At 37.9% G+C, this 18572-nt stretch overlaps 1 protein-coding gene across 3 annotated transcripts; it reads left to right on the top strand.

Moving 5' to 3' along the window:
• The first annotated feature begins 1138 nt into the window (after positions 1 to 1138).
• Positions 1139 to 18303, top strand: PLRG1 (pleiotropic regulator 1). 3 transcript variants are annotated; one of them, XR_013957667.1, is made up of 17 exons: positions 1139 to 1232; positions 3185 to 3291; positions 3501 to 3643; positions 4534 to 4587; positions 5066 to 5159; positions 5529 to 5619; positions 5813 to 5914; positions 8535 to 8627; positions 8995 to 9144; positions 9261 to 9362; positions 9859 to 9961; positions 10547 to 10655; positions 12179 to 12318; positions 13401 to 13594; positions 14565 to 14644; positions 16235 to 16294; positions 17783 to 18303. XR_013957667.1 is itself a non-coding variant. In XM_080625579.1 (15 exons), exons 1-15 carry the CDS (start codon positions 1224 to 1226, stop codon positions 14622 to 14624), a joined length of 1551 nt encoding a protein of 516 aa, XP_080481705.1. In that variant the 5' UTR covers positions 1139 to 1223; the 3' UTR covers positions 14625 to 14769. The 3 variants fall into 3 exon arrangements, 2 of the variants coding, with proteins under 2 accessions (XP_080481705.1, XP_080481706.1); XM_080625579.1 differs by lacking the exons at positions 16235 to 16294; positions 17783 to 18303 and having other exon boundaries at positions 14565 to 14769; XM_080625580.1 differs by lacking the exons at positions 3501 to 3643; positions 16235 to 16294; positions 17783 to 18303 and having other exon boundaries at positions 1200 to 1232; positions 14565 to 14769.
• The last annotated feature ends 269 nt before the right edge of the window (positions 18304 to 18572 follow it).

Here is an 18572-nt window from a genome sequence, read left to right on the forward strand (position 1 = left end):
AGGCACATGTCTAGCTGTCACTGTATCTTAAATAACTAAATACAAACCATCAGTGCCACCACCAGAAATGACCACCAACTCCAAAAAAGAGAAGAGATTATCATTATGTCAAGCAGGCAGTTCGTGTGCCAGAAATAATCTCAGGTTAATTCCATCCTGTGGCTAATCAAGAGCACAGGTTTGAGCTGAGTGGTGTTGCACTGGATTACATTTAAACCAAATCAGTTTGCAAACTGCTCACAGCTCAGGCACACAAATGTAGTAAATGGCAGGTATAGTGGTAAAGAAAAGCAATGTGATGGTAGGGTTGCAGAAGACGTGTTTGCCAAATTCCAGCTCTCGTTTGGGAGGTTAAGGCTTCCTAAGTTTAAGAGCAAGTGAGTGTATGTGAAGAAAGTAGATGCCAATTTGCACATACGCATTTGGTTATTCTGCCTATGAAGGCAAATGAAAAATCAAATGGAGTATCCAGGTACATTTGGAAAAGAACTACAGGCACTTACATAGCATACATGCCATTAGGTGTAGGGATTGCCAGATTATTAGTGAGCTTCAGTCTTCACTAAAAGGAGATCCTGTAGACCTACAGTAAAGATACTTTCTCCAAAATGCCAGGTATAATAGCTGGCATCCCCTTTGCTCTGTTTTGAGGTTGCATTTCAGGTCTGGGACTATTTGCCGCATCCCTCAAATGCTGTGTAGTTCCCTGAACTGAATTTAACCCTGGGAACCCACAATGAACATGACACCTAAAAGCTGTAGCTGCACGACCCAAAACAACGGCAAAGGCCAAAGATTTCTGTAAAACCAGGCTGACCAGAGGGCACCCAACCCCTCAGCGCGGGGAACCGTTGCATAAACGGCACCGACTTCACCACCCTGGTTTATGAAACTCCAGGTGCCTTTCACAAAGCTGAACATTGCTCTCTCCTGGACGGAACCCCTCACTGCAGTCCTCTCGCCGCCCCTGCTCCACGCATCCGCGGGACCGCACAGCCCCTGCGGGTCTCGAACCCACGACCTAAGGCACCCAACGAGTGCCGTAAAATCCACCCCCATACGGTCCCGCCCCCGAGCCTTTATCTGCTCCGCCCCTCGAGCGCGAGCCTGTGCCTGCGCCTTCGCGGTGCGTCACTTCCGTTGCGGTGCGGGGCAGGTGCCGGAAGTGTCTCCATAGCGGTCTGGGAGTGTGGTGGTGGTGGTGATAGGAGCTCCTCGGCGCCATGGTGGAGGTGAGGGGCGGGAGGGGCTTCGATTCCCTCCATTGGGCACCTTGTGTCGTCCGTGCCTTGCCGTTGAGGCGCGCCGGGAGGGACTAGGGAGCGCTGTCGGGGCGGCTTGGGCCTGTGATGGGGGAGGAAGCCGGCGGGGACCACCGAGCACCTCAGCGCACCCCCACTTCGACGTCGGTGCGAAAACGCCGCTGTGGTGATAGACCACGGCGGTCCCTCTGCCTTCCCAGCCCCTGCCCACTCTGCCGCGGGGACAGCGAGTGGGGCACCGGTGTGAAGGCTGCAGGGTGCGGATCTGGGGCGGGAGTAAGCAGCATGCAGCAGTTTTGGTTTGAAAGACTTACGCCTGATGCGGTATTTGTGCTGGGATCTGGGAGATGGTGTTGTGATTCCCAGCCTCCAGTGACTTACTGGCTTTGTCAGCTAGCTAAAGAAACGGAATCCGGCCTGTGAGGGCTTGGAAGTGAAACTATGGAGAAAGCCACTGTTTTTACAGGCCTTGGAATAGTTACTGTGGAGTGAACATCATGCACTTCTAAAAGCAAGTAATGTTGTCAGGAGCATGTAAGAAGATGCAGACATTGCTGCTGTATGTAACACTAGCCGGGCTTTTTACAGAAGGGTATTTGTCAGGAAATATTTGTAAATGCTTTTTCTCTACTGGGGAGGTGTTGTGTTACCTACTACTCATGTTGCTTTCAACAGTTGCTGTTGTTGAATAGTAATTAGCTGCTATTATTCTAACCTCTTTCTTCAGATGTATAAAAGTCCTAATCCTACTGTAAATGTTTTGGTTTGAATTTTCTTCTCCTATTTAATACCTGGAGCTTGTAGAAAAGTATTGAGCCAGAGCAGAAAACTTTGTGTAGGTGCTACTTAGTTAGGAAGCTAATAGCCACTGCAAAATGGGTTGGTAAGCGGACAAACAACTTCGAAGGCAGGAAAACAAAACCTACAGATAACTAAATAGGGAAAGCACTTGTGTAAAGGATGGAAGGCTGGGCAGTGCCAGAAGTTATTCATGTAGCTTCCCATTTGTTGCCGTTTTTTGTGTGACATACAGAACGTGCAGTCATGCGAACAGTTTTGTCTTTGTACCTAAGCAAGCAGGGTCAGATTTACAATGTGGTGGTGGTTTTTTTTCCATTGGGAGGAAAATATTAATAAGAAATTACTTGTGCTGTTAATAAGTAAAAAGCATCTATAAGTTAATAGCTTTTTAACTCTGCTTGTTTGCTCCTGGATGGGAATTGTAAGTATGTTTTGCTCATAGTAACTAATAAAAATTATAAAAGGAAAACAAGTTTTGTCAGGTTTTACCCCAAGTTTTCTCTTAGTAAACTGCCGTGCTTATGTAAAGTGTCACAGAAACTGGTGATTGCTCTTGTTCTTTTTCTGGTGGTAGTGAAATAAAACTCACAGAAGTGTTTTCAGAGTTCGTTACTTTATTGCCTACTTACAAAAACAGAATGTGAAAGGAGGAGGGGAAAAAGCTTGTACACTCATGGAGTTGTCTTGTAGATACCAGTGCAGAAAGCCTGATCAAAGCTTTTGGCAGTTTCCAAGAAAGGGATCGTTATTTTGAGTAAACACTAAATTACAACAATTAACAGATAAGCATAATTTTCTGGTTTTCAACAAGAGGTTTTCCAGGGGGGTTGTGGAGTCTCCTACATTGGAGATATTCAAGGCCCGGCTGGACAAGTTCCTGTGTGATGTATTGTAGGTTACCCTGCTCTTGCAGGGGGGTTGGACTAGATGATCTTTTGAGGTCCCTTCCAACCCTCGGGATTCTGTGATTCTGTGAAGAGTAGTGTTTTCTGTGAACTAAACAGTGCTATGTTATCTAATGGGAGTGAAGTCTGGAAATTGCTACTGGGTTTAATCTTATGTTTCAGTTTTTCATGCAATTATAATCAAATGTATTTAAATATTCTTTTCTTTCCTGTTAGGAAGTCCAAAAGCATTCTGTGCACACACTTGTGTTCAGATCTTTGAAGAGGACTCATGATATGTTTGTAGCTGATAATGCCAAGCCTATCCCGTTAGATGACGAAAGGTAAGTACTGCAGTCAGTCAAGTTTTAACCTGTGTTAGTGATTGCTCCATCCAAGTCAGAAGTTCAGAAGCTTCTGTAGAGTTAACAAAGTAGTCTTGAGGGAAGAAAAATACCATAAAGTAAGTTGTATAAAATCTCTCAGATATTTCAAAACTTAGTAACAACAAAAATCAGGGTTTATTCAGGGATATGCTTTACTCTCCCAACAGTCACAAAGTAAAGATGGCAGTCAAGTTACGTACGGAGTATGGCTCAGTATTACACATGCCTACTCTTAAAGAAAACTTGAGAGAGAAAGGAGGTCCAAACACCAGGGATCCTTACGGACACAAACAGTACTCTGGAAATCAAGGTTAGTTTGCTCTTAAGAGTATATTTATCCTTTCTTTTGTAACAGCCTCACTGATGTAAAATCCAAAGAATGCAGTCCAGTGTTAATCCATTGGAATGGATTAGTGTAAGCTGTACTTGGGTGTTAGAAAGATGAGTAATGTCTTTCTTCTTTTTACATGTTCATGATGGTCAAGGATGTGTTTATTTGGTTGGGGTTTGTTTTGGTTTGGTTTTTATTTTGTTTTGTAACATTTTTTCCTGCTTCCTTTAGCTCTGCAACTATGAAACCAGAAAATTATATTAAATCTGTAGGCTTTTTTCATCTATGTTTGGTTATATATAAAATCTGTATGTAATAAGTAGATCCCATATGGAAACTTCTCTTCTAAAGAGTGCCAAATGCCACCTTATTTTAGTTAAGATTTCTGTTGTTGCTTTTTTCTCAAGGTACTTTATTTGGGAGTAGTCTGAAATATGTTGAGAGATAATGAAAAATCTTTAAAGAAAAAGAAAAACCTTTTTCTTTTCTGATACCACAGACAAGCAGTTGTCTTTATTACCTTACATTTCAGACACCAGTGCTATTTGTGTACTTGAATCGTTTTCTATGATAGCTACTACAAAAGGCATCTTTGACAGTATGAAGATTTTTCTCTTGAGAGTCCCTCTTGATAACGGGTATCCTCACCATTTTAAAAATTTTTTGATTTTTTTTTTTTTTACTATTGAGTTTTAGAAAACAGAGATAATTGGAACAAATGAAATTAAAATTAAAAAATGTTTGTGTAGTACACTAGAAGTGATTGTTAGTTTCTTTTGCTGCTGTTTTGCTCTATTTCCTGTTTGAGTACATCATTTGCAGTGCAGTATGAAATGTAATTATTAATACAACATTTTGTTGCTCTTCAGGACAAGAACTTGAGTATTTGATAACTGGCACACATCCATACCCACCCGGGCCTGGTAAGTAAAATTCTTTGAGTGTGTGCCTGGGTTTTTTGGCTTCCCGTAACAACACAGTATCCTCCATCCTAGCAGGAGCAGTCTTCCTCTTGCTGTGAATCCGTGTCTCATAGTAGTGGGAAATGCAATTTAAGACTTTCATGGTATTGATGCAGATAGTTTTGTGACTGATAGGAAGGAGGAGGATTTAGGTACAGATGCTGTGTCTTCTCACTGAGCCTCAGTGAATATAAGCTTGCTGTGAGGTGGTCATTCATTTCTAGGAGATTTCACCTTCTGTGGTAACATTATGACAAAAATGTTTTAGAAATCTCCTCTTTGATATTGTGGTCCCCTTTCTCTGGAAGACTTTTCCCTGAGAAAGAGACATTAGGGTCTAATAATTTGTCATTTGGTTTTGTCTGTGCTTGGAAGGGTCATGTTTCTGTGTTGTTACGTTGGCCATTGCTAATTGTCACTACTGTTTTACTTTTTCAAGGTGTGGCTCTGACAGCAGATACTAAGGTACAGAGGATGCCTAGTGAATCTGCAGCACAATCCTTAGCTGTGGCACTTCCTGCTTCTCAATCCAGGTACTGATGTGTTACTTCATTAGCACTTTTCTACGGGGATTTCAAGGCAAAATGCTGAAGTCAGGATAGGAGCTGCTTTGAGTGTTTTGTATGATCTCATTTATGAAATGATTAAAGAACCTACTTCCAGTGTGGTCAGGCGTCATTTTTCTGTGCACTACTGTTTACATGGAAAATAAAAAATGAGGCTTTGTTTTTGGGTGTCTTTTACCTTTAGGTGGTCAGTCACAGGAACAGGTTGCCCAGAGAGGTTGTGGAGTTTCCATTCTTTGAGGTGTACAACGCTCAACTGGATGTAGCCCTGCGATAACTTATTGTTTAGTAAAAGAAAGTTGATTCCAATTCATCAATCGTTTTCATTCAACCTAGGTTGGAAGCAAGTCGGACAGCTGCTGGTGTGGGTGATATTTACAGGCATGCTGGAATATCTGAGCGTTCACAGCCTCCTGGGATGTCTGTGGTGAGTTGCACATCTAATGTGAAAAGTATGTAGTGTCCACCAGGTTGCTTCTGGATACATTTGTGTGTTTTGTGGAGATCTCCTGACTTGACTAAACTTAATCAGTGTTGAGATGTCACAGCAAGAAGGGTTTAGGTTCTAGGTAAGGAGATAAGTTGTAAAACTTAAGAGTAACCTTCCTTCTAACTTACAGGCTATGGTGGAAGCTGGTGGAAACAAAAATTCTGCATTAATGGCAAAGAAGGCTCCAACCATGCCCAAACCTCAGTGGCATCCACCTTGGAAATTGTACAGAGTAAGTTACAAATGTGTGATATGAACATGCACATAAAAGTAAATGAGTATTTTATGTTCTATGAAGACCTCAAAGCATAATTTTCCTTCTCATTCACAAAAATTAAATCAAATGAAAAGTGATCACAACTAGGTTGCATATGTACACTTCCTTAAATAACAAACAGGTTAGATTACAAACATCATTCTTTATGGTAAATTATTTTGTGAACATTGTGAATCTTACCCTTATGCTTACGTAGGTGTAGCTGTATTGTGATAAATTTGTTACAGAGTTTGTTTTTTCTAAATTTGTTACAGAGTTTGTTTTTTCTAGTCTGATTCTTTGATAGAGGAACTCAAAGGCGAGGTGCAAAATTTGAAACTAATAACGTGTTCAAAAAATACTGTTAATGCAATAAAATTGTCTCCAGAAACACTTAAAGGCAGTCACTGAGTCAGCCAGACTTCTTTTACTTGATACGAAAATGGGGATAAGAGCTGAATACTTAAATTACAAATTATCTCTGTGATTTAGATTGCTTGACTTCTAGTCTTGTTTTTTTAATTACTCTAATTTGCCTTTTAATTTTCTTAGCCATTTCCCCCAAATCTGATGCCATCTTCAAACATTTTGGTGATAAGTATGGCAAAGGAGCCGAGTTGAAGAGAAAAATCTCTAAGCATGTCTATTTGTTCAGATCTTTTTAACTTTTCAGGTGCATCTGTTTGAGCATGTACCTTTTTTTCTTAAGGGTCTGATTCTTACTATGAAATTCAAGCAATTTCATATTTTGTCTAAGAGAGGGTCAACATTATGAATGTTAGGCTTTCCTGACACTGAAAAATCTTATGCTCTGGTCTCAGAACTGCATTAGCAATGTTCATCTGAATGTAGCACCATATGTCGGCATTTAGATCTTCAGAAGAGTCCTGAGTGCTGCATTAGTCATGAATCTTAAATTACTTTTTGAGATTAGTCTTTTTGAAAAAAACACTTCAGCTCAAAGGAATACCTAGGTTTTCTAAATGTGATAGTAGTGGAATGTGCTCTCCATAAAAATCAAAGCAAATGCCATTTGAAAAAAATGGCACCAAAATAAACCCATGAAAGATTTAAGGTAAATAAGTGAAAAATGCGTACTTGTTAAGGAACACTTCCTTTTCAGAGAGACTGTAAATACCTGCTGGAGAGAGTCCAGCGCAGAGCAACTAAGATGATTAAGGGAGTGGAGCATCTCCCTTATGAGGAAAGACTGAGGGAGCTGGGTCTCTATAGTTTGGAGAATTGGAGACTGAGGGGTGATCTTATTAGTGTATATAAACATATAAAGGGGGAGTGTCACGAGGATGGAGCCAGGCTCTTCTCAGTGGCAAACAATGATAGGACAAGGGGTAATGGGTACAAACTGGAACACAAGAGGTTCCACTTAAACTTGAGAAGAAACTTCTTCTCAGTGAGGGTGACGGAACACTGGAACAGGCTGCCCAGGGAGGTTGTGGATTCTCCTTCTCTGGAGACATTCAAAACCCGCCTGGACACATTCCTATGTAACCTTATCTAGGTGTTCCTGCTCCGGCAGGGAGATTGGACTAGATGATCTTTTGAGGTCCCTTCCAATCTCTGGCATACTGTGATACAATTCAAGTCACTGTATTAATTCTACATATAAACAGTTTTAGTGGAAGCTTGCTGTCAAAATCCTTGCTCAGCATGAAAAGCTTTTTCAGAAATAAAGCATATCTAGAATGTTAAATGTGGGTTTCATCTTGTCTGTTGCATTTCAACTGATCTCCCTAAGCTTGTGAAAGGTAAGGACCTCAAATAGGTCAGATAAACTATTTCTTAGATTTCTCCCCTGGAAATGCCTGTTTCTAGACTAGGAAGAAATCTAGACAGCTATCTCAAATGTGGCTGTGGTCGTATCTGGTCAGAAGAATCCACTTTAGCTTTCCAAAGTATTTCTATCTAAGGACTTTTGTTGTTTTAGATTTTTTTAAAATAAACTGTGTAACAGTACATGAAATACAACATCCAATGAAACCAAATACGGGGTTTGATGTTTATCTGTTTGACTTCAGAGAAATTAAAGAGACAGGCTGCTGTAAACAAGCCCTGTGTTGGTAGAGCTTTCCTTATGAGATCTGTCTCCAGCATTTTGTTACCAGAAAGTTTGACATATTACCCCTTATTTGGGGAAAAGGAGGTGGTGGTATGCTTTAAGAAGTTCTTATATGGCAACATGATTTAATAGCCAATAATTGTTCTTCATTTTTGTGTAAGTGATATGAAGCAGCAAAAGGAACTTGTGCTTAAGTCCAGTCTTTATCTGCAAAGCCTCAAGTGTTGAGCCACAGCATTATGGACTGTCAAGGGATTTGAAAAAGTTGCATATAGGAACAGGGTCTTTCTGTATTGCAAGTTCCCAAAGTCTACATGACTTCTGAATTTTTGGTAGTTTCTTCATTTAACTAAAGTAGAAATCAAGCTCTCTTCAGATCTAATTTTAAATTTGACTTTTGTGGGAGTATACATTTCCTGGTGAGTATGAACGAATTCCAGTGTTGAGAAATTAAAGTTATATTGGCAGATGTACATGTATTATTTCTGATTTAAAAAGAAAAAATTATTCTTTCTAAAGGTTATCAGTGGTCACCTGGGCTGGGTGAGATGTATTGCAGTAGAACCAGGAAATCAGTGGTTTGTTACTGGCTCTGCTGACAGAACCATAAAGGTAAGAGGCTGGAAGAAATCACTGACAAAGGTGGTGTGGGGGGTGTTAGTTTTTTGTTGTCTTGTTATTTAAAAATATCTTCAGCCCTTGGAAACAACTCTTGCAACTCCTTGTAGCATAACTGCTTGCAGAATAATTAACTGCAAAACAGGTTTTTTTAATTTATAACCTAGTCATAAAGGATTTGTGGAGTACTACTACTTCTTGAGATTTCATTTATTACATGGTAGTAGCTGGAGGGCAAATGTCTATGTTACTGTAAGTTTTGATTTACAGTGCAGCAGGATGACGTACATCTGGGCTGTTTACCCAGAGTGTTACTGGGTAGCTTTTACCTGTCTACCTCAAAATCCCTATTTTGGTGCAGATCTGGGACCTTGCTAGTGGCAAATTGAAATTGTCTTTGACGGGACACATCAGTACTGTGCGAGGGGTGATAGTAAGTGCAAGAAGTCCATACCTCTTTTCTTGTGGAGAAGACAAACAAGTGAAATGCTGGGATCTTGAATACAATAAGGTAAGCTAGTTTCTTTAATTTGTATTAATTGGTGGTGTCAAATATGAAAATCAAAGCATTTAGAAAATTCTTTCCAATATCAAGTTCATGTGTATGCATTTTTTGTACTCATCTAGGTTATTAGGCATTACCATGGTCATCTCAGTGCTGTGTATGGTTTAGACCTGCATCCAACAATAGATGTACTGGTAACGTGTAGCAGAGATTCAACAGCACGAGTAAGTACAGCATTGTTACTTTTTAATATCTTGGTATGTCAGTGTTTCAGCATCTTCCATTTGTAAAAGTTAGCATGAAATCAAGATGAAAATACTAAGATGATTTATTTTAGCTTTGTCTTCCATTGTTCATAAAACTCAAGCTTGAATACACAAAAATGCAGTGTCACTTCAAGATAAGGTTTTATTTCTTAATTTAGTGGATAGACCTCATAGTGTGTATGTAGGATTTCTTAGTATTTAGAAGGGTAGTATGGCTTTAAGGTGACTTCAAGTTATTTGTATGTCTAGAAATTCAGTGGCAGGCTTCCTGCTCCCCTTGCAATTTTCCAGCTAAAGCAAATGTGTGATGAACTGTTGGATTTAAAAATACAACCTAAATACTGTTTAATCTCTAGAACTATGGCAAGGAATTCATGTAATCAATGACAGTGCCTAAGATACATTGAATGTGCACCTCTTACTGACCTCTGACATACTAACTATGAATTCATAGATCTGGGATGTAAGGACAAAAGCCAGTGTGCACACACTATCAGGACACACAAATGCAGTAGCGACAGTGAAGTGCCAAGCTGCAGAACCACAAATTATTACAGGTATGGTGGGTGTGGCTTCACAAGTAACATGATTGAAAAACCTAATAATTATGGTATGTGTTCATTAATTATGTGTGGTTCATAATGCAATCCTTGTTAATTTACTTAGTTTCTCTTATTAGTTTTCTGTTGAAAATAGTCAATGCCGTGGTTATTTCATACTGTTAATGGTATGTCTAAGCAAATATAGATGTACACTGCTTGAATATTTTTCTGCACTTTGTTTCTGGTGTTTACATTTTCTGTTGTACTATGAATTGAGACTTGCCTTCGCTGTGATATATCACAGTTCTCCCAAATTCAGTTAAGAAGTGTCCAGTACCATGGTTAAATATTGTTTATCTTCTTTCCCATTGCGTAAAAATTTGGCTTTGCTGTGTAGCTTAGCTGTTAAATTTCAAACTGTGTAAAAAGACAATTACAACCCAGCATCTTCCTCATCTGGAGAGGCATTTAATAGCATATTTGTGTAATAAGCATAGTATTTTTGTCTTTTTTGCATATAAAGTTTTGGCTACCTTATCAAAGTAATAATGATGATAGAATCAATATGATGGTTTCTACTACTTCTTATTTTCATTGTAGGCAGTCATGATACTACCATACGGCTCTGGGATTTAGTGGCAGGAAAAACACGTGTTACTTTAACAAATCACAAGAAATCTGTTAGAGCAGTAGTGCTACACCCAAGACAGTAAGTTTTCCTCATTCTTTCACACTTTCACAGTTCAGAACATTGTGTGGTGACAGAAAGCCAATGTGAGTGATGATTTAGAATGGTAGGGCATAATAATGTGAAAAACTAGTGAGCTTAGAATGCTGTAAAAAGTACGTATATCAGTTCTCAAATACCTTTTACTACACTGATCGTGCTCCCCAGGCATTGGTGTACATTAGCAATCCTGAGAATGTGTTACATCCCACAGAATTTCTTATGTATGTGCCTTTGAAGTCATTGAAATCAGTGACACAGTAAGGCTAATGATAAAGATGTAACTGAATGATTGTTAGCAGAAAGTGAAGTCGATTTGTAGAATGTTGCACGTGTGGATAATGCTAAAGAAGACAGGGATTAATACAAAGTGGGGGTTTTGAATACGTGGTTCTCTGCACAAAACATTTCAGTCTAATTGATCTTAAAAAGAAACTTCTTGTACTTAGTCTTTGAAGCAGGTGTTGTTGGAAGTGTTCTCAATTTAGATGCTATATTTTGATGCATCAGCAGTTGCTTGTTTGGATAAATACACATTAAAACAATGCAGAAAAGGAATTCGCATAGAACTATAATACTTCTTCACCTCTAATATTTTAAAAAATTCTGTCAGTGCAGAAGTTCAGAATCTTTAATATGAATAAATTCTGACCAATCTCTGTGTCTTAAAAATTGTGACGGTCTTATGCTATGCCTGTTAACTGTGCCAGAGAAAAACCCTAATTTTACTTACATTCTGAAAAATAACCTGGTTTCAGATTCATCAGTTGTACCTCTTTGAAACTAAACTTGAACTGTTTTCATCAAGCTATAGCAACTGTCAGCCTAGTATTTTTTTATATTTCAGCATTTCTTTTTTTTTTAAAGGGTCTAGTTTTTTTCCTAGTTATTTTTTTTTAATTGAAGGGTATATTAAATAGACAGCAAATGGCTTAGACATTGTGTCAATTGAAAATATTCCTACAGGATTTTGTATGTGCTACCCAAATAACCTTGTAACTTCTTGCATGTGTTAAAATGAGGGGATTGCTTGTTTTAGGGTAACTCAGTAAAACAAGTTTTCTTTCATAGTTCTCTTTTTTGCAGTTCTTTATCTTTGGTTGTATAGTTTTGAATGACTAACCAATAGTGGGGTTTTTTGTTTGGGGTTTGCTGCTTTTTTTTCCTCTGGTACCTTTGCTGATGGTGCACTTAAACCTGAAAATTTGCCAGAATAACAATTGAGAAGAACTTAGTGTGCATTTTTAATATTTGTTGGCATATTAACACTCTATCTGGCATAGGATTTATAAATTTTATGTAGTTTATGGAACAGAAAGAAAACAGATATAGGTAATTCATGATGTCATAAATTTGCTTCATTTTATGTGAAGTAAAAATGTCAGAAAAGCAGTTTTAGTATTAAGTAACTTTGAAGCTAGCATTTGACAGCAGTTTCAGTGAAGGATGTCTGCTATACCTACAGCTGTTTTGAACTTTAACGTACTGTGCTTATTGTCTTTCAGTTACACATTTGCATCTGGTTCTCCAGATAATATTAAGCAGTGGAAATTCCCAGATGGAAATTTCATTCAGAACCTGTCTGGTCACAATGCTATTATCAACACACTGGCTGTAAATTCCGACGGTGTTCTGGTCTCAGGAGGTAAAAATGAGAAATAAGTGTTTGTATTTCCCCTTTACACTCCTCTACAATGGCTGGAGGTCCTTAGACAAAGATGCTAGCTGAGATGTCCTTTATCTGGGCCTATAAACCTGCTACAGCTTGCAACTTCATAGTCAGTAGGGCCACTTGGGCTGAGTTCGCATGATAAGTACAAAAAACATTTATGTGTTTGTAATCAGAGAATAAAGAAAGTAACAATGAAGCTACACCATGGAAATGCATTTGGTCCCTCTTGGTCCCATTAGATACAGTATGTCCTGTAGGCTAGGGATGTGGAGTAAGATGGAAATGTGCTAAGCAGGAGTTGGAAGATAGCTGATAGTAAGTCAATTTACCCTGATTATGTTTTCAAGTATGTATAAATAAGTTGATGCTGAATTAAAATAAGTTGAGGTTACCTTAGGAACTGTAAAAACACCCTTCTTGGTTTTGGTTTTTTTTTCTAGCTGGTAGCTGTGGAACATTTTTTAATAGATCTGTTTTGGCTAGATAATGCTTTGGGAGGAGAGGTGTTTTTTTGTAACTGAAAAATTGCTTTGTGAATGCATCCTTGTGAATGCAGAGTTCAGATTGCTATGAATACCCTGTAGCTGATGCCAGTAGCAGTAATACTGGCAGTGGTTTGAACTGGATTTGAAATAGAACCTCTGCAAACAGTAAGCTATTTCCCATTACCGACTCCTTAATATCTGTAATCTGTTTGACAGGATGATGTCTGTTCAACTTTAGTGGAGCTTGATACTGAGAATGCCAGTCCTTGCTGTGCTTCCAAAGCACCTTGCTTCAGTTGCCATGTGATGTAGTGTGTCATCTCTCTGGGTTATCTAATACAAAACTGGATGACATTCTGAGGAAGCTTCTATCAGCCTTAAACAAGATCAGCCTTTCTTAACTAAGAAGGAAACCAGTAGAAAATAGGAAACCTTGTAAGCTCTACTGAGCTATTCTACATGAATGTTATAGCTGATGTATTCCTGATGTATTAATTACTTGTTCATGATACTGTTTTTAGAAAACTAATAGAAATTAACTGGTTAAAAAATACTGTTTCTTTGTTTTAGCTGACAATGGTACAATGCATCTTTGGGACTGGAGAACTGGATACAATTTCCAGAGAGTACATGCAGCTGTGCAGCCAGGCTCTTTGGACAGTGAATCAGGAATATTTGCTTGTGTTTTTGACCAGTCAGAGAGCAGACTGCTAACTGCTGAAGCTGATAAGACCATCAAAGTATACAAAGAAGATGATACTGCGGTATGTCAAACTGGCTTTTTAATGTTACGCAGATCGATAAGAGACATGCACAAACTTGTGTAAACAATTTTATTGAAGTTTGGAAGCAGTATGTTTCAATAATATTAAAAGACGACAGTAGCTAGTTTCTGCACTCCTAATTTTTTATTATATGGTATAGTACAAATAAGTGTCAGGCCTGTCAACTCTTCTGCAGAAGTCCTTTGTGATGAGGTTTGAAGAAATCTTGATACAATGATGCATAATGCGTTTTAAAGCCAGTAGGGGACTGTGTGTGGTTGTATTGATTAAAACATGGGAATTTGCAAAAAGATTACGTTTGAAAGATTTATTGTACTTCTGCACATGATTTAGATTAGTCATTTGCTTAGGCAGATTTTAGAATTCAGAGTAAATAGTCTATTTTTAAGCTGTTATTCTCAAATCCAGATCCATTTACTAATGGATAAGACAATAGATTATTGTATAGTTTATCAGCGCATGTCTTCGATATAAAGGATATAAGGATTTTCATTAAACCTTAGGATTTTTGCATTGAATTAGACTTGGAACAACTCTTAGGTCTGAAGGAATAAGGAATATTTTATCCATTTTGTGACTGGGCAGAATGTAGACTCTGTGGCATCAGGCAGTACTGATGTTAATATCGCTGGAAGGACTGTCTCTGGAATTTGTGTTCTTATGCTTTGATCACTACAGTGTTGTTCTGAAATGCCACTGGCAACCTGATTTTTGTCCTTGTTGCAAAAAAACCCCCACAGAATAAGTTTTGTCATGTATTTCAGACATTGGGATGATATAAAGTTCCATATGGGTAAATTAATTCTATAGTAGATTAGGTAATTACAATGTTACGTATGTCATACAGTATATATGCTGTGTGAGTAACATTTTAAACTAAACCCTAATTACAGGTGAATTTTGTCTTAAAAAAAAAAAACCTTATGAGATTTTTCTTTTTTCCCTTTAGACTGAAGAAACTCATCCTGTCAGCTGGAAGCCAGAAATTATCAAGAGAAAGCGATTTTAGTGCAGCAGGATACTTACACTGTAATTTTGTTTTGGCTTTCCTGAGAGCATTCAGTCACATTTTGTTCTGCCTAGAACAGCAGAGCAGGAAGTCAGCTAAGTCATTGCTATTTCAACATGTTTTATAATAAATTTTATTTCTCTTCCCTTTTGTCTTTTTTTTGGTGTGATCCCAGCAAACCTGTTGCAGCTGTTAACTTACTCTTTGTGGAGCATGTATAGTTCATGAAAAGGATAGATGTGCAGGTGTTTACTTTTTTGTATGAATCTACTGAGTGTAGGTCTAAAAATATTTTGATGAGCCAGGTTTTCTGAAAGACCCTTGCTTGACTCCAGAAGTTAATTGCAAGTTCATGCATAGAAGCCATGTACTGGGAATTTCTTGATTGACACTTTTAGATTTTAGACCAGTATAGCTTACTGTACATATGCTAATTGTATACTGCAATGGAACGGTATATATACTAAATTACAGAGTAACTGTAATCAAGAAGGGAGCAGGACAGTATAATAATGATGTAGTTTACTTTATAAACGCAGCCACTGAGCATTGCCAGTGCTGTATTATTGAATGAAATAGATCTTCAAAGTTTCTTTCCTTAGGAAAGCTTTCATATGTAACTACTCATCTTACTTCATTTCAGAGTGGACCTCCTATAGGAAGGACCACTGTCAAATCATACTGTTCACCATCACCATAGTGTTAGGATCAGTTGACTTTCTTTGTAAACCACCTGTTTGTTTTTTCAGTTATCTAAAGTATATATGACATTAGAGTACAGTTAACCTTTAAAACTGAGGTCTAAGAGGAAAAGCTCTTAAGTCATTCCAGCCTTAATTTTACATGTTGCTGTCTCCCCGTGATCTTCTGAAGGAATTTAAAATAAACATTTCTGAAAGATATTTGTACTCCTGAAGGGACAGATCTTCCATTGTGTTTACAAACAATCACGTAACACGCAGTAAACATAAAAGCCTCCATGCTGCAACTTTTCTGTGATGTATGGGGTGCTCTAAAGCACTTTCTCATCATGGGGGAGAAAAGTGTTTAAGACATCAAGCCATTCAGTTGTTGGCAACTTTGCTAGCAATTTTAATAGGTGCAGTGGCAAGTTTCATGCTGGGTAGGTGCTGAGAATTTTTCTGTGGCCGCAGCATTGATTGCAAGCAGTTCACAATAATTATTTCTGTTCTCTGTCAGCCTGACCTTTTTCAAGCCTAGAACTTATGTTAGAGAAATGACAGTTATTTGCAATGTAACTTACAAAAAGCTAGTAAAACCAAGTGTTGATTAAATTACGAGAATTTTTGTCTTTTTTGTGGTACTCAGGAAGTCTTGTACTTATAATTTGAATGTTTGACAGTATCATTTTAAGGGAGTCCATACTGCTTGAATACCTGATATTTGGTTGACAGCTATTGTCTGAAGCATCTTTACAAAAGAGAGAGGGGAGTATTTGGTATTTACAAGTTGGATTAAACATCTTTTATTTTGATAATTTGATTTTTTGTAGATCTTTATTACAGCTGTTATAATTTTAACTAACATAACGGGAAAACACAGATTGTGACTTAGATGTATTTTGTATTACTGCTAATGCTTCATTCCAGAAATCGATGAATTACTGGCATTACACAGAAGTTTCTTGCTCACAGTGAAATCCCTTGAAGGTAACCAGAGTGGAGAGGAATAATGCACTTGAAAAGGGGTGGGATTGTTGTGAAGTTTTTTTGGTTTGGGGTTTTGGGGGGGTGTTTTGTTGGAGGTTTTTTTTAGTGTCTATTTCTTGTGACAATTTGGAGTCAGGAAGGGGAAATCAGAGATTTTGGCTTAAAGTTCCAGCACATCTCCTCTCCTTTAAAAACTACATTTATTCCATTATCACTTTGAAGACTGATCAGAAAGTCTCCTGCAGAACCTGTGCCCTGGGTAAATACTTGGTTTGCAAAAAAGGCTACTCACTATTATTTAGAATGACACTTCTCCTTTTTGGTTCTGTAATATGCTGTCCCAGTTCTAAATGTCTGTCTCTTTTTTTTTTTTTTTTTAATTGTATTCTTTAACATTTGATTTGCATGTTCATTTCCCATCCCAGGAGTGTTTTTCTTCCACTTGACAGTAATGTGAATAGCATCACATATGTAGTATTCATGACACGTCAAAATTATTGGATTTCATTTAAGTGCTTCTCTAGCGCAAAGTATGCCTCTAGTGAATTTATACACGTATATCTGTTTGCATAGGATACACGGTGACATTAGATTTGTCCATGTAAGTCACAAGGTAAAGCAAAATAGGAGGGTCTGGTCCATTGGATGTATTGTCCATGATTCTGGAAAATGTCACACTTTAATGTCAGTTAATAGGAGCCTAATCTCAGAAAACAGTTGTAATTTATTTCATAAAATTTTATGTCATCTTCTGTATATGATTAAATCATACACATTTCTGCCACAAACCCTGAGTTTTGTTGTATACTGTACATAATTGCAGAGAAGAAAATGGTTTTTTGTTTGTAACATAATTCAAAAAGTGTAACTGGTAAAATTGAGAGTTTCTAAGATCACTCTTTGCTGTATACTGAAGCATACAATGTAAACTATGGAGCTAGAATGCTGCCATTTGCTGGCAGCATGAAAATTTTGCAGAAGAGTATGTGTTTGGCACCTTAAAGACCTACAGAAGTAAATCTTTAATAGCCAGTTTCTTTTTAGTCCTGTTAGATAAAAATTGAAAGTGCTATGCCAGATTTAAGTGACAGCAATTTAGCCATCAATAAAGCCTTCAATACAATATGATGTCTTTTTCTTCTATTTGGGTTTTTGTAGCTAGAAGAACAGAAAATAACTGTGTATTGAAAGTTAAAGTTATTTAGGATTGAAATGGACTGTTTCCCATAGTACAGTAACAAATACTCTTGCAGATCAGGTGTAATGGAGAGAGTATTGACAGCTGTTTTATGCAGAACTTCCTATCTTCATGAAAGGATTAGCGAAACAAATGCAGTATTCATTAATTTTTCTCTATCATGTTTAATTTTGATGTGTTTATGGGGAACAAAGGGGTATTTCTGTCTGTGGCACATAACTGAAAATTTTGTTGCAGTGAAATCAATGGGAGCTTAGCATTGATTTTTTTTTTTTTTTTCCCAAGTCAAGATTTCACTCAGTGGAGTGCTTTGGTTTTGGTTTTGTTGTTTTCCTCAAGCGAGTTGGAGAAACCATCAAGTCCAAATGAGTCATGTACGTAAGTATCCGCACAAGGTGCAGGGTTTTGATTTGTGCACAAGATGCATCATTCTTTTTTAGGTGAGGCTTCAAAATTATTAGTATACCAAAGAAATGGTGAGGATTTGGAAACTGATAAATGCCAGTAAGCCTGATCAGCTGAAAAACGTCAACTTGCAGTCTTCTTCTTTAAAATTTAATACTAGATTAGCAGGACTTGAAACTAGTGTAAATATGACTTTCTGTGGAAGCTGTTCCATAAGCAGAATATGCAGGTGGTGAATCACTTCATTCCTTTGAAAGCAGGCAAACAGCTAAAATGAGCTTGGAGACTGCATGAAGAGGGAGAAACGCTTCTTGACTTCTTTTTTTGTCTGTGGTTTGAAAACTTGGCAGGCAGGGAGCTGGATTTCGCTGGTGGTCATTTGGGTACATCTTGTCACTTCTGGAAACTCCATCTGATGCTGCTTTAATGACAGCAGCTAAAAAGCAGCTTTCTGGCTTAGTAGGACAGAAATTGTCTGAAAACTGGCAAAAAGATGTTGAATAAAAAATGCATGGCCATCCCCGTCTAAAGATGATCCTTCCAAGAAAAGTATCAGCATTTTTCAAGTCAAACAAACACTCACAAATTTTGATGTTGGAGATTACTTGAGATGTTTTCTGGTAAAATGATCTAATCAGCATAATTTTGTCATTAATTAGTATGTATTTACAAATT

The sequence above is a fragment of the Psittacula echo genome (genome assembly GCF_963264785.1).
Source record: "Psittacula echo genome assembly, chromosome: 1".
NCBI classification, from domain to species: domain Eukaryota; kingdom Metazoa; phylum Chordata; class Aves; order Psittaciformes; family Psittacidae; genus Psittacula; species Psittacula echo.